This window comes from Rhinatrema bivittatum, chromosome 10 (genome assembly GCF_901001135.1).
Source record: "Rhinatrema bivittatum chromosome 10, aRhiBiv1.1, whole genome shotgun sequence".
NCBI classification, from domain to species: domain Eukaryota; kingdom Metazoa; phylum Chordata; class Amphibia; order Gymnophiona; family Rhinatrematidae; genus Rhinatrema; species Rhinatrema bivittatum.
The window spans coordinates 74,617,263-74,631,130 of record NC_042624.1 but is presented as its reverse complement, the minus strand read 5'-3'; the positions used below and the strand labels follow the sequence as shown (position 1 = coordinate 74,631,130).

General features: G+C 44.3%; 1 protein-coding gene across 1 annotated transcript in view; it reads left to right on the top strand.

The window, feature by feature from the left end:
* Positions 1 to 13,868, top strand: part of PDE4DIP (phosphodiesterase 4D interacting protein) — a 237,109-nt gene that overhangs the window by 47,539 nt on the left and 175,702 nt on the right. Inside the window, exon 4 of the mRNA XM_029618266.1 lies at positions 10,365 to 10,475. Within this exon, the coding sequence (XP_029474126.1) occupies positions 10,365 to 10,475 (111 nt within the window). The remainder of the gene's footprint in view (positions 1 to 10,364; positions 10,476 to 13,868) is intronic.

Sequence of the window (13,868 nt, the reverse complement as noted above, 5' to 3'; positions counted from 1 at the left end):
ATCGGCCGTCTACAATTCTCTCGCTGAGCATTTCTTATTCTGGTTCTCATCCGAATGAAAAAGATCACCAAAGCCAATATATAAATGTTGTCCATGATGCTGTCCGGTCCGATGCTGACTGTCACAGAGCACAACACCAAACTAACACCAGGGTCAGGGTAGGCGGTAAATATAGAGGTTAAAGACGCGGTAAATATACTGGTTAAAGACACGCTACTTTGGGCGCGCGTTACTGTATCGAGGGGAATAGCTAATCCGATCATTAACACACCATATACATGTGGCGGGCGCTAATGGCAGCGTGTCTTTTTTGGCACGCGGTAAGGACACGTAAAAGATGATACTGAATCGCGCGCCTGGCTTGCCTAAAACGTGCATCCATTGCGGGTTAAAAGATGCGGTAGCGCGGCCGCGCTTTACTGTATCGGCCCGTTAGTCAGCTAATGGAACTCCTCCCAGAAGCGCCCCTGAACATCCCTGTTGTTATCCAGTTAAACTGTAGCCAGATAATGAGATATCTTCAGGGACTTTCGTTTACGGTTTTTATTGTTTTAATTTTTCCCAGGAATTTACCAGAGTTTATTATGACGAGCAAAAAACAGGAGAAAAATCTGTGGAAAATGTGACACTCTATTTTTCTTGGTAAATATCTGAGTCTATTTTGGTGGACAGAAGCCAGGGCAATCAAACAATATTCAGCAGATTCTCCCAATCAGCAGTATCCCTATCTCTACTCCTCTCTTGCCTAGCATGTCCCTATCTCTCCCCACACCCCCCAAGAATCCCTTCCCCCCCATTGCATCAGCATTCATCTTTACTGGTGGGGGCTCCGGGCTTCTCTTCTCTCCTTCAGCAGCAGCTTACTGAGACTCCTGCGCTCTGCAGCACTGCCCTTCTTTTGTGTGGTGCCAGGGAGCCTATCGGAAGGAGCTTCTAGAGGGCGTGACCCACTTCAAGTGCTGCATTGGCAGCACCAAGCAGCAGTCACCTGGGCTGCCTGGGAGGAGGGAGAGGCGGGACTTGGAACGCCGTATGGGCGGCACTGATGGGCGAGCCCTCTCGCTGGTGAGAGGCAAAGACTCGAAACGTTGCAGGGGCTTTGGCCCACACTGGCTTTCAGCAGTTGCTGGAGGCCTTGAGACGCTGCAGCTCTAGAGCTGTTCTTTAAAGATCCTAAAATTAAGGTGAAAATTGGTTTAAATCAACCGTCACTTTGGGGAAAAATCTGGGAATTTATGGGTGAAAATCAGTTTAAACTGAAAACGAAAGACCTAGATATTCAGAAAATGAAATATCCAGCTAAAGTTTAGCTGGATATGTGCCCCAAATATTCAAAAGTTGGCACTTAGCTTGTGAGTTATCTGGCTAAGTGCCGCTCAGTATGGACCCCTCTATGTTTCATAGCGAAAATACTTATTGTGAACATTTCATGGAATCCAAAAGTATTTTCAAAAAAGCAAACTGGAAACTGATCCAATATAGCAGTTGCGACCAAGACAAAAGGATCAGTGAACACCAGGAGCTCTTTATTTTGCACAAAACATCATAAAAAGCCCAACTCAGGCCGAGTTTCGCTCTTTGAGCTGCTTCAGGGGCTAACAGAACAAAACAAACATATAGAAACATGTAAATGTGAATTTAACATATACACCAAACATAAATATTGAAATTAAATAAAAATATATAAAATATATAAAATAAAAAACACAGACAGAAATATTAACATAAGACAACACTTATTGCCAAAAATCATAGTGACATGGTCTAAAAGGACCTAATTCCTTATATACAAAATTCTAAGTCCATATGTGCCTATATTTGTGTCCATATATAATTAAACAACTTTTTAAATACCTATTATGTGTAATGCTGGTGGTTTGTCTCCATTCAGCAGTTCAGCCTCTTTAGAAAAGTTTAAGCAATTGTCTTCAGGGCAAACAGTGGGGAATACTGTAACATATTAGAACCACTTAATGAAACAAAGTATCTTGAAACAATAAATCTCATAGATGTCTGTCTAGACTTAGGAAAACAATGCTCTAAAACACCTTAGCTGCTGACATACAATAAAACAAGGCTACTAGAACCCGAAGTTAAGGACATAAAATATATTAAAACTGCTGAGACTTAGTAAACTCATCTCATGGATGTGTGACTAGACTTAGGAATACAGTACTCTAAAACACATGATACTTCAGCTGCTGACATGTAATAAAACAAAGTTACCAAAATTCAAAATAAAGCCATAAAATGTATTTAAAAATGCTAAGTCTTAGTTTTTTATTAAACTTTTCTAAAGAGGCCGAACTGCTGCATGGAGACAAACCACCAGCATTACACATAATAGGTATTTAAAAAGTTGTTTAATTATATATGGACACAGATATAGGCACATATGGACTTAGAATTTTTTATATAGATCATGTCACTATGATTTTTGGCATTAAGTGTTGTCTTATGTTAATATTTCTGTCTGTGTTTTTGATTTTATATATTTTATATAATTTTATTTAATTTCAATATTTATGTTTGGTGTATATGTTAAATTCACATTTACATGTTTTCATATGTTTGTTTTGTTCTGTTAGCCCCTGAAGCAGCTCAAAGAGCGAAACTCGGCCTGAGTCAGGCTTTTTATGATGTTTTGTGCAAAATAAAGAACTCCTGGTGTTCACTGATCCTTTTGTCTTGGTCGCAAATCCAAAAGTATTTTTACTGGGTCTTGCTAAACCAGTAAGTGACTCAGAAAAGTAAAGCAAGTTTTCTTACCATAAATGGGTCCTCTGTAGAAAGCAGGATGAATTAGCCATTGCACATGGATGACTTCATCTGATGTTGCCACTCTTTTTTTTTAGCTCAGTAGAGCTTTTGCTCTACTGAGCATGTATGGGAGTTCCCAAGGAAACTACTGCCTCATGAGCCCCTCAATCAATTATAGAGCTGAACTCTAGTGAGGTAGTCGACTCTCCAGGGAAGTGGGCAGATATAACATATGGCTAATTCATTCTCCTGTCTCAAACAGGGCCATACTAGCCATTACATGTGTGGAATCCCAAACTGAGGATAACACCGCATAGCACTTATTGAAAAGCAACCCAGCTGCCCTGTGGAGAATTGACTACTTGGAGAACAGGTTGCGCAAAACTAGTTGTCAAAAATTACTGTCATGTTTTGAGAGATCATCTAGATAGTAATGGGTCTTGAAGATATGAACTGATGACTAAATTGCAACCTTGCAGATGTTCTCAATGGAAACTGCTCATAGATGAGCAACTGAAGCAGCCATGGCGCTAACTTGATGGGCCTTGTCAGAATCTGTCATTTGATCGGCAGCCATTGCATAATAGTACACAATACAGTTCACTAGCCAATTGGAAATACTTCATTTGGTGACAGCTGTGCCTGTTCTGATAGAGTCATAGAAAGCAAACAGCAAAATGATAGCCTAATGATTGAAATGCAGAAACAACTATCAGTCAAATCTTTTGTTGAGTGTGCAGTCCCTCCCTGTTGTGAAAAAACTGTAGTTAGTTAGTTATTTATTTATTTATTTGTTTAACCTTTTTATATGCCAAAACTTTGGTTAATTACTTCAAGCCAGTTTACATAATTCTTTAAAAAATATAAATAATTAAAACATTCTACAACCCGAGAGTTCTTTATTCCTAAAAGATTCAGGCTTATCAAGGTTTTGTTTTGCATTCTTAGGACAATGACTTTTGTGATGGGTTGCGGAAAAGGTTTCCTCCTGAAACTCCCATGCAGATCACTGTTGTGTAAAGGATGCTGTTACTGCGGACAGCCACTTCAGTGCCAGCGAAACATTTCAGCAGGTCGTTTGCAATGAGCGGCGGTTTCTGTTTTGCAGATCTGACCGGTTTTCAGGCAGTTTTATGAGAGATTTCCTGGTCTTCCAGATCTTGCCCTGACCTCAACAGTTCGATGTAATTGCCATTTCTTAATAAAGTTTTGACAGCAGAAATTGCTAGCTGGAAACATTTAGCAGGCTTTTTATAGCCTTCTCCTGCTTTGTAAGAGTGAATTATCTTCACTGTCAAATGCTCAGGGGTGTAATTAGGTCTGGGCATATGGGGCCTGTGCCCAAAATCGGATAATCAGTGCCCCGAGTCTCATGTGTCAGTGGAAGAATAAAACAAACTAACAGTTTCTCCGATTTACCGTGCACCAAATAGTGGCAGAATGCTCCCCAAACCATGGATTGTCACCCCAAAAGTCCATGGGCGATTGCACTGTCTGTTTCAAGGTAGAAGTGATTGAGTAGGAGGAGGAGGGAGACCAGGCATACCAGCAGCACAGAGCATGCTCTGAGACCCCGTGGCCCATAGTGATTGCTCCCTGACTCTGCTGGATGTTTTTGAGAGTGAGGCAATGAAGATCACAGCATGACATCTGAATATTAAACCGTAACGGAGATCCTTCTGATACAGATCCTCTTCAAAACACGGACCCGGGTCAGGGTGCATTGTCTAAATGCTGTGTATAATTTTGGAAGTCCTCTTCAAAAATCAAATAAGTTACTAACTTGACTGCATAAAAAGTGTTCTAAAAAAGATATACATTTTCTGAAGATTTGGAAGTCTGATGGATTCTGTGGTCGCTCGGGAGTGGCCACGGGAGGGAAACAGCCATGAAGTACTTACAGGAAAGAGAGATGGAAGTTTTGGACTGGCCTGCACTGTCCCTGGACTTGTTGAAAATCTATTGAGAGAACTCAGACGTGCATGCAAGGAGACCAAAAAATATTTCTGAGCTAGAAGTGTGGTAAAGCAAGGAAGAGTGGTAAAAAAAAAAAATTCCAAAAACAAGAATTGAAAGACTCTGGCTACAGATAATGTTTGAAAGCCATTATTTCTGCCAAGGGAGGCGTACTGACTGAAAGGGTACACAGACCTTTGCACATGCCATATTCACTGTTTTATTATTTTCAGTTTGTTAAAATCAACCAATAATAATTTTGCATTAAAAACAACTGCAGGAGGGAACAGGGAAAGCCAGCTGGTCTCCCTGAAGGCTTGGCGCGTGCAAGGTGCAATAGTGTGCACCCTCTTGTGCACACAGACCTCTGATTTCATAACATGCGCGCGGCTGCATGCGCATGTTATAAAATCAGGTGTACATTTGTGCGTGCCGGGTAGCGCGCACAAATGTACGCCGCGTGCGTACCTTTTAAAATCTGCCCCAGTATATTAATTAAAAGGTATAATTGTCTTATCTAAGCTGTATTATGTTGTAAAAATACTCATGTGACAGGGCTTCGCCAGTAACTAGCGTAATCCCTATGTGACTTTTGCTATCCAGGGGCTGTAGGAGGGGTTTTGGTATTTTTGATTCCTCCCGTCCTTTCTGGGGTATAAAGAATCATGGAGCCTGCCCAGTTCTTTAGTGGGTTAAGTGGTAAGGAGCAGCGTTGGTGAGAGACTGAGGAGCTGAAACCTCCCCAAGGTTTTAATAGAGAGAGGACTGAAGAGCAAGAGATTTCTCCAAGATCTCAAGGCAAGGTGGTTGGCGAGCTGGAGGGTCCCCCCTGGATCTCACTGAAAGCAATTCAAGCATTTGGCAAAGAGGTATTGAGGAAGAAGTATTTGAAAAGACTTTGATTTTGGTTGACCAATGCCTAAGGGACGGGCTTCCCCCAGGTATCCCAAAGCGCTGGGACAAAGGTGTTTTAACTCCTCCGACCAGTTAACAGATTGGGTGAAGAGAAGGATGTAGCCTTTTGAGCCACTAACTCAAGAGACTTGTGGTTTTGACAGTTGAATTACAGTTGGAGAGTTGGCTTTTTTTTTTTTTTTTTTAATCCAGTTTGGATATTTTGCTTGGGGATTTTTGCAGACCAGGTCATGCCAGAACTGTAACTACAATCAGGTTGAAGGTATAAGAGCAGGAAGGGAAATGAGCAGAAGAAGGATGGGCAGAGAAACCATTTGCTTTTTCTTGATCATTGGATGTGTGTTGATTCTTAGTTTTGTAATTTTGACTTGGATCCTTTTCTTTAACTTACAGTTATCTTTTATTTGAACACCAGCTACAGACTCCAGAGTTTTCTTTGAGTATTCCCCATGTGAATGTAATAGAGGATGGACGGACCCTTTTTATGATTCCTGGTTTCTCCCTGTTTTGCTAATTTTGGCTTACCTGTTGATATTTTTCACTATCTGATGCCCTCTGTAAATATTTGATCTAGCGTATGAAGTAGTCACGGAGATGGTGATTGACAGTGCCAGAAGTCTTCCTCTCTGTCTGGACTCGAACCCGGACCCATAGCACCCCTAGTCTAGGATATAGCACCGAACTGGGGTGCTATATCCTAGAAAAAATAAAATTAAAAAAGTGAGAGAAAGTGATGGCGTTAAAAGGGCTGGGGTGAGTGGTGGTTGGGAGATAGAGGTTAGAGGTTAATAGGAGAGGAGGAAGGTTTAAAACAAAGCCAAAAGACAGGCAAGATGTAGAGACAGAAAAACAAAAAAGCGCAAAATGAGAAGGGAGATAAGAGAGATAAACACTGATAAATTATGGAAACAGCGGGAGAAATGGGGAAAAAAGAGGAAATGGTGAATAAAACCGAAAATGTCATAATGCCTCTGTATCGCTCCATGGTGAGACTGCACCTTGAATACTGTATGCAGTTCTGGTCACCAAATCTCAAAAAAGATATAATTGTGATGGAGAAGGTACAGAGAAGGGCTACCAAAATGATAAGGGGCATGGAACAGCTCCCCTATGAGGAAAGACTAAAGAGGTTAGAACTCTTCAGCTTGGAGAAGAGACGGCTGAGGATATGATAGAGGTGTTTAAAATCATGAGAGGTCTAGAATGGATAGATGTGAATCAGTTATTTACTCTTTCAGATAAGAACATAAGAATATACCATACTGGGTCAGACCAAGGGTCCATCAAGCCCAGCATCCTGTTTCCAACAGTGGTCAATCCAGGCCATAAGAACCTGGCAAGTACCTAAAAACTAAGTCTATTCCATGTTACCGTTGCTAATGGCAGTGGCTATTCTCTAGGTGAACTTAATAGTGGGCACGCCATGAAGTTAGCATGTGGTACATTTAAAACTAATCGGAGAAAGTTCTTTTTTACTCAACGCACAATTAAACTCTGGAATTTGTTGCCAGAAGATGTGGTTAGTGCAGTTAGTGTAGCTGGGTTCAAAAAAGGATTGGATAAGTTCTTGGAGGAGAAGTCCATTACCTGCTATTAATTAAGGTGACTTAGAAATTAGCCACTGCTATTACTAGCAACAGTAACATTGAATAGACTTAGTTTTTGGGTACTTGCCAGGTTCTTATGGCCTGGATTGGCCACTGTTGGATTGGCCACTGTTGGAAACAGGATGCTGGGCTTGATGGACCCTTGGTCTGACCCAGTATGGCATTTTCTTATGTTCTTATGTTCTTACTGTTGGAAACAGGATGATGCTGGGCTTGATAGACCCTTGGTCTGACCCAGTATGGCATGTTCTTATGTTCTTACACATAAGTAAAGGTTAAATGGAAAGCAAACCAGGAAAAAGGATTCAGAAGACCCATAAGAGGAAATACTGCAAATCGTACAGACAATAAAGGTGGATACACTTGTTTTAGTTATTTGACTATATAACTTTGTAGTATTAAGCTGTAACATTTTTTAAGTGTTTAAATTATATGTGTAATAAGTAATGCAGCCCATGTCTTGGTCAGTTCTTGGACATAGGAGTACACAGGGAGGCTCTTGGACCAGGCATGAGTTTCCCAAACAATGTGGAAGAAGCAATCTTAGGGTTTTCTCGTGCTGAGGCTGCTGCGCTCATCAGCCCAGTCACTCACAAAACTCAGTACACTGACTCCCAAACTATTCTTCAAAAACAAGTTTTTTCCTGGTAGTTGGGTAGGTTCTGGGATTCCAGTGAAACGTCACTTTCTGCCTGATTCAGAAGTGTTAAGAAGACAAGTCTCTAATCCATGTCTGGAGCAGCGGCGCAATCACACAAAAGATATTTGCATTTCTTTTATCCCACTACTGATTATCTAAATTCCACTAGTTTAACAATTCGTCTCATATTTCCTTTCTCTTAGCATCTTATTCCTCTTTTATATCTTATTTAACTTAATATGTCGTATTTAACTTAGTTACTCTATTTGGCATTATGCTTTGTATCTTTATTTCCTTTGCGCCACTGTTCCCCCTCCCCCCCCTTCCCACTTCCTTGGTGGAATCATTATTTAATCATTATTATTATTACTTGCTTAAACTCTTCATTTGTAATGCGCTGATGCTAACCTCCTGTTTGCTTTAGCACTGCTGCAAGTTTCTGTTCTATGTAAACCGATGTGAGGTTACTAAACAAATGTCGGTGTATAAAAACTGCAAATAATAAATAAATATTGCTGATATTGAAAAATTCTGCTTTGCATTGAAAGATGAAAATAGGATGTGCTATGGGGCTGCTTTTGGAAGCATTATTTGCAGTCTAATGTTACCCGAGCGATTGTATGGCTTTCTGATGTCTCATGCTCTGTGAACATTTTCTGATCTTCACAAATGGCTTTCTCTGACTGGTTTTCCAAGGTGGACCATGTTGCCGTACTGTTCCAGTTTTTCTGTATGTTGTATGCCCTTGGGTAAATAAAATGTTTTATAAAAAGGAAGTCTTTACTGGCACTGATGAGCAGATTAAAAAACAAACAAAAAAAAATCCCTCTGGCACACCAATGAAAGTTCGGTACCAAAAATAAACTCATCAGAAAACTCTCACCTCTTTAGTAAGCTCTTGGGGAAGGGATCCCTCCCCAGTACCTGTTTAGTACGGGTCACGCTCCTCCTCTGTTCTCTCAACATCTTTATCACAGGCACTCTGAGCTCCTTGCTGAACTCTTGGTCAGTCGGGGACCACTCCAGGACGAATCCTCAGTTGGAGTGGTTTTATTCTGCCTGGCAAAACCTCCCCGGGGACAGGGTCCTCTCTGCTTCTCTTCTCCGTAGTGCAAACTGGAGTCCCAGGCTTCTTCCTCGGCTGGACTCCTTGGCGCCTGTCTCCCCTTCCTTCCCTGGAACAGGAGCGGCCTCCCCGTGGAGGGCTCAGGCCCAGTGGCACCACTCTCCGTGACGAGGCGGGAGCTCTCCCACTCCTGGAATCCTCTCTCCTTACTCGCTTGCTGCATCGCCTGGGCGCAGTGCCTTTTACCCAGAGTCACAACCCCTGCCACCTCCTAGGCACACCCACCTCCTTCTAACATCCCTACAGGGGCGGCAGGGTCTGGCGGAGACCCCTGACACACAGGGATGGCACTCGGACCAGCTGAGGCCATATTAGAAAAGGGCAACCTTTAGTAAGGGGGAACATCTGACACCCCCTCTTATACCAAGAAGTTCCTTCATCTGCAGCTTAACTGAGACATTTTTTTATGATTTATTTAGTTGTCAATTTGAAAATCTGACTGGCTTAATCTTACACATTTGTGTTTGAATTTTTGGAGCCAAGCAGCCTGTCATGCTTTTTCACTCTCTCCCCAGAAAACTTAAGGGGAAAGGAGAGGTGGGCCCGAGACAGTGAGGGGGAGAGGTGCTGGCCCTGGGGGTGACCTTAATAACAGTTTCATCCAGCCCTCTTTGTGATTTGAAATGTTTTTTTTGTGGCCCTGATAAAATGCTTGGATGTCTTTGGTACAGAGGCCCTCATACAGTCAGGGGCACCTTGCAGTGTGCACAGTGTTTGGGTGCAGAGTGGCACGCACCGTTTGAACTGGGTTTTACTGTGGGGTTGCCAGGGGCCGTGTAGGGTCCCGAGCCAAAGGGAAACCCCTTCTTTCCCCTCAGGTTCTTTGATTGCTTTGCTAATACTCCTTGTTTGCTGAGCTCGCCTCCTCTACCTGCTTTCCTCCTCTACCTGCTTTCCTCTGGGTCAGTCTCTGTGGAGCCCCACAGAGACTGACCTTTCAAGGGGGCGCCTGGGTTGCAGCTGTCCCTGTGGATGTCAGGAGCTGTCATGCTTTGCCTTGGCCCGGCTGTGGCTGCGGGGATTGTTTTACAGCACTTGTGCCTCTGACCCTGTCGGGATTCCAGGGATGCCTCCCTGAATAAAAAAAAAAAAAAAAAAAGCCAGCGGAGTTGTGAGTGTAGCTGTGCAGAGCCAGAGCGACCGAGACGGGCAGGGAGCGCTCCTGTCCCAGCTTGACGCAGGCCAGCATGATTTCCTAGCTTCTACTTTCTGTTTATTTTGCAGTGGGGGTTTTTTTTTTTGGGGAGGTTAGGGTTTGTTTGATTTATCATGTTCCATGTGTGAGACGGGAGGTGGGGGCTGATAAAGGCGCCCCCATGGATTGTCCATCATGGCTAACGGGTACCGTACTCTCTCCCAGCACCTCAATGACCTGAAGAAGGAGAACTTCAGCCTGAAACTTCGCATCTACTTCCTGGAGGAGCACCTGGAGAGGAAGTATGAGGAGAGCAGTGACGATGTGTACCGGAAGGTGAGTGACTGCTCCAGGACTCTCTCGGCCAGTGTGCATTGGGAACAGGGGAGGGCTGGGAAAGCCAGGGCTGCTTTAACAGTCAAGTGGGGTGAGCAGCGAAGATGGCGGCACCTCAGCCTGTGCCGGAAGGACAGGCAATGCCACATGCATGAGAAGAGAAATGTAATAAGTCAAAGCTATATTGACTATGTGAGCATATACAGGGATTTAGAAGGTTATGAACAGGAGGAGCCCCTGTGCTGCCCTGCCAGAGAGCCAAGGATGAGACAATATCTCAAGTCTAGGTGCAGGAAGCCGCAAACAGCCCTAGAGCCATGAAGGGGCGTCTGAGAATCAGGAGAAGGAAGAAAGGCCATTCGCCCATGAAGTCTACTACAAGCATGGAATGTGCTCTTCATGAATACCTTAAACCAGGGCTGGAAAAATGTTTAGAAAAGTTAGCTGCCAGCCTAAACTTTTAGGAGCCATGGAAAATGATTTTTTTAATAAAAGTTACAAATTGGGGGAGGGTCATTATATTGTCTATTTTTAACATATTTTGGTAATTCTAGGGGAGGGGATAAGAAGACTTTTTAAAAATAATTGTTTCATTTTGTTCACTTCCCTCGTATCATCTTCATCCTCTCCTGTCATCTTCTTCCTCTTCTTCCCTTTCCAGCTTCTATCTCTATCCTATTCCTTTACTTTTTACCTTCCCTCCATCTTCTTCTCTTCCCTGACTTCCTCAAGGCTGAAGCCTCATCCCAGCTCAACCAGTAGTGGCTTGGTGGGAATCTCTTCAGCCTGGTGGTTGTGCTGTGAGCCCAGGGCCTGCACCTCCCAGCCCTCCAGGCCCATGCCTGCTCCTTCTGGCACTCTAGGTCCGCATTTGTTCCTCCCCGCTGCAGTGCTTCAGGCTTCACGTGCTCCTCCTGACAGTGGTGCTTCAGGTCTGCCGCTGTTGCCTGCTCCTCCTGGCATTCTGAATCTGGGCTGCATGGGTTGCATTAGATACAGTAGCACGTAGTGCTGAATGCAGCCTAGCAGACATAAAGATTTGTTCACCTGGGCACCCACGTGTCTGGAATTTTTTCACCCTTGCCCTAAAACCTATGGGCCTCAGTTCAAATCCCAGGTCTGCCTCTGACCATATGTGATGACAGCTCTCTTCATCTCCCTGTGGCTTAATTTTACTTTCTGCTGACACTTTGGTTAACCCTTTAGCTCCCTGTCCCTTGGTTCTAATTCCAGCTCTACCACTGACTCTGGGTACCACTATATCTCCTGGGTCTTTGGTTATAATCCCCTCAGAATGTGTGCCAAATCCTCAGAATGGGGAATTCAGCTTCATCTTATTGTAAATCTGAATCTGTTCCTCAGAGACCTGGATTAGAGAGAAGATATTCATTCTATAACTGATTCTCTGCCTGCTCATCCTTTCTGTGCTATCTGACTGAAGCTATGTTTCCCTATTTCTCTTCCTATAGCACTGCTGCCGCCTAATACCTGTTCTGTTGTAAAGCTGTGTGGGTGTGTGAGGAAAGCTTGCATTGATGCTGCCTGTGCAGATTTTTCTCATTACTGACGTTGCCAGCTGAAAACATTCGCCAGGCTGTGTTTGTTGGCACGCAGCAGAGCCCCTTGTGACATGGGGGTCCCATGCAATTGCCCTGGAAGCTTTCCACACACATACTGCTCTGTCACAGCACAGGCAGCAGCAACGCAAGCTTTCCTCATACACACACACACACACTGCTCTACTATACAGATACAACACAGGCAGCAGCAACGCAAGCTTTCCTCACATACGCACACACACACACACCTCTACTATACAGATACAGCACAGGCAGCAGCAACGCAAGCTTTCCTCACATGCGCACACACACACACACACACTGCTCTGCTATGCAGATACAGCACAGGCAGCAGCAACGCAAGCTTTCCTCACATGCGCACACACACACACACACACTGCTCTGCTATGCAGATACAACACAGGCAGCAGCAACACAAGCTTTCCTCACACACACACACACACATACACACACACACTGCTCTACTATACAGATACAACACAGGCAGCAGCAATGCAAGCTTTCCTCACACACACACGCACCTCTACTATACAGATACAGCACAGGCAGCAGCAACGCAAGCTTTCCTCACACGCGCACACACACACACACACACCTCTACTATACAGATACAACACAGGCAGCAGCAACGCAAGCTTTCCTCACACACACACATACACACACACACTGCTCTACTATACAGATACAGCACAGGCAGCAGCAACGCAAGCTTTCCTCACACGCGCACACACACACACACACACACACACTGCTCTACTATACAGATACAGCACAGGCAGCAGCAACACAAGCTTTCCTCACACACACACACATACACACACACACTGCTCTACTATACAGATACATCACAGGCAGCAGCAATGCAAGCTTTCCTCACACGCGCACACACACACACACCTCTACTATACAGATACAGCACAGGCAGCAGCAACGCAAGCTTTCCTCACATGCGCACACACACACACACACACACACACACACTGCTCTACTATACAGATACAACACAGGCAGCAGCAACGCAAGCTTTCCTCACACACACACACACACTGCTCTACTATACAGATACAGCACAGGCAGCAGCAACGCAAGCTTTCCTCACACGCGCGCAGACACACACACACACCTCTACTATACAGATACAACACAGGCAGCAGCAACGCAAGCTTTCCTCACACACACACATACACACACACACTGCTCTACTATACAGATACAACACAGGCAGCAGCAACGCAAGCTTTCCTCACACACACACATACACTGCTCTACTATACAGATACAACACAGGCAGCAGCAACGCAAGCTTTCCTCACACACACACATACACACACACACACTGCTCTACTATACAGATACAGCACAGGCAGCAGCAACGCAAGCTTTCCTCACACGCGCACACACACACACACACACACTGCTCTACTATACAGATACAGCACAGGCAACAGCAACGCAAGCTTTCCTCACACACACACGTACACACACACACACTGCTCTACTATACAGATACAACACAGGCAGCAGCAACGCAAGCTTTCCTCACACACACACACATACACACACACACTGCTCTACTATACAGATACATCACAGGCAGCAGCAACGCAAGCTTTCCTCACACGCGCACACACACACACACACACACACACCTCTACTATACAGATACAGCACAGGCAGCAGCAACGCAAGCTTTCCTCACGCGCGCACACACACACACACACACACACACTGCTCTACTATACAGATACAGCACAGGCAGCAGCAACGCAAGCTTTCCTCACACGCGCGCACACACACACACACACACACTGCT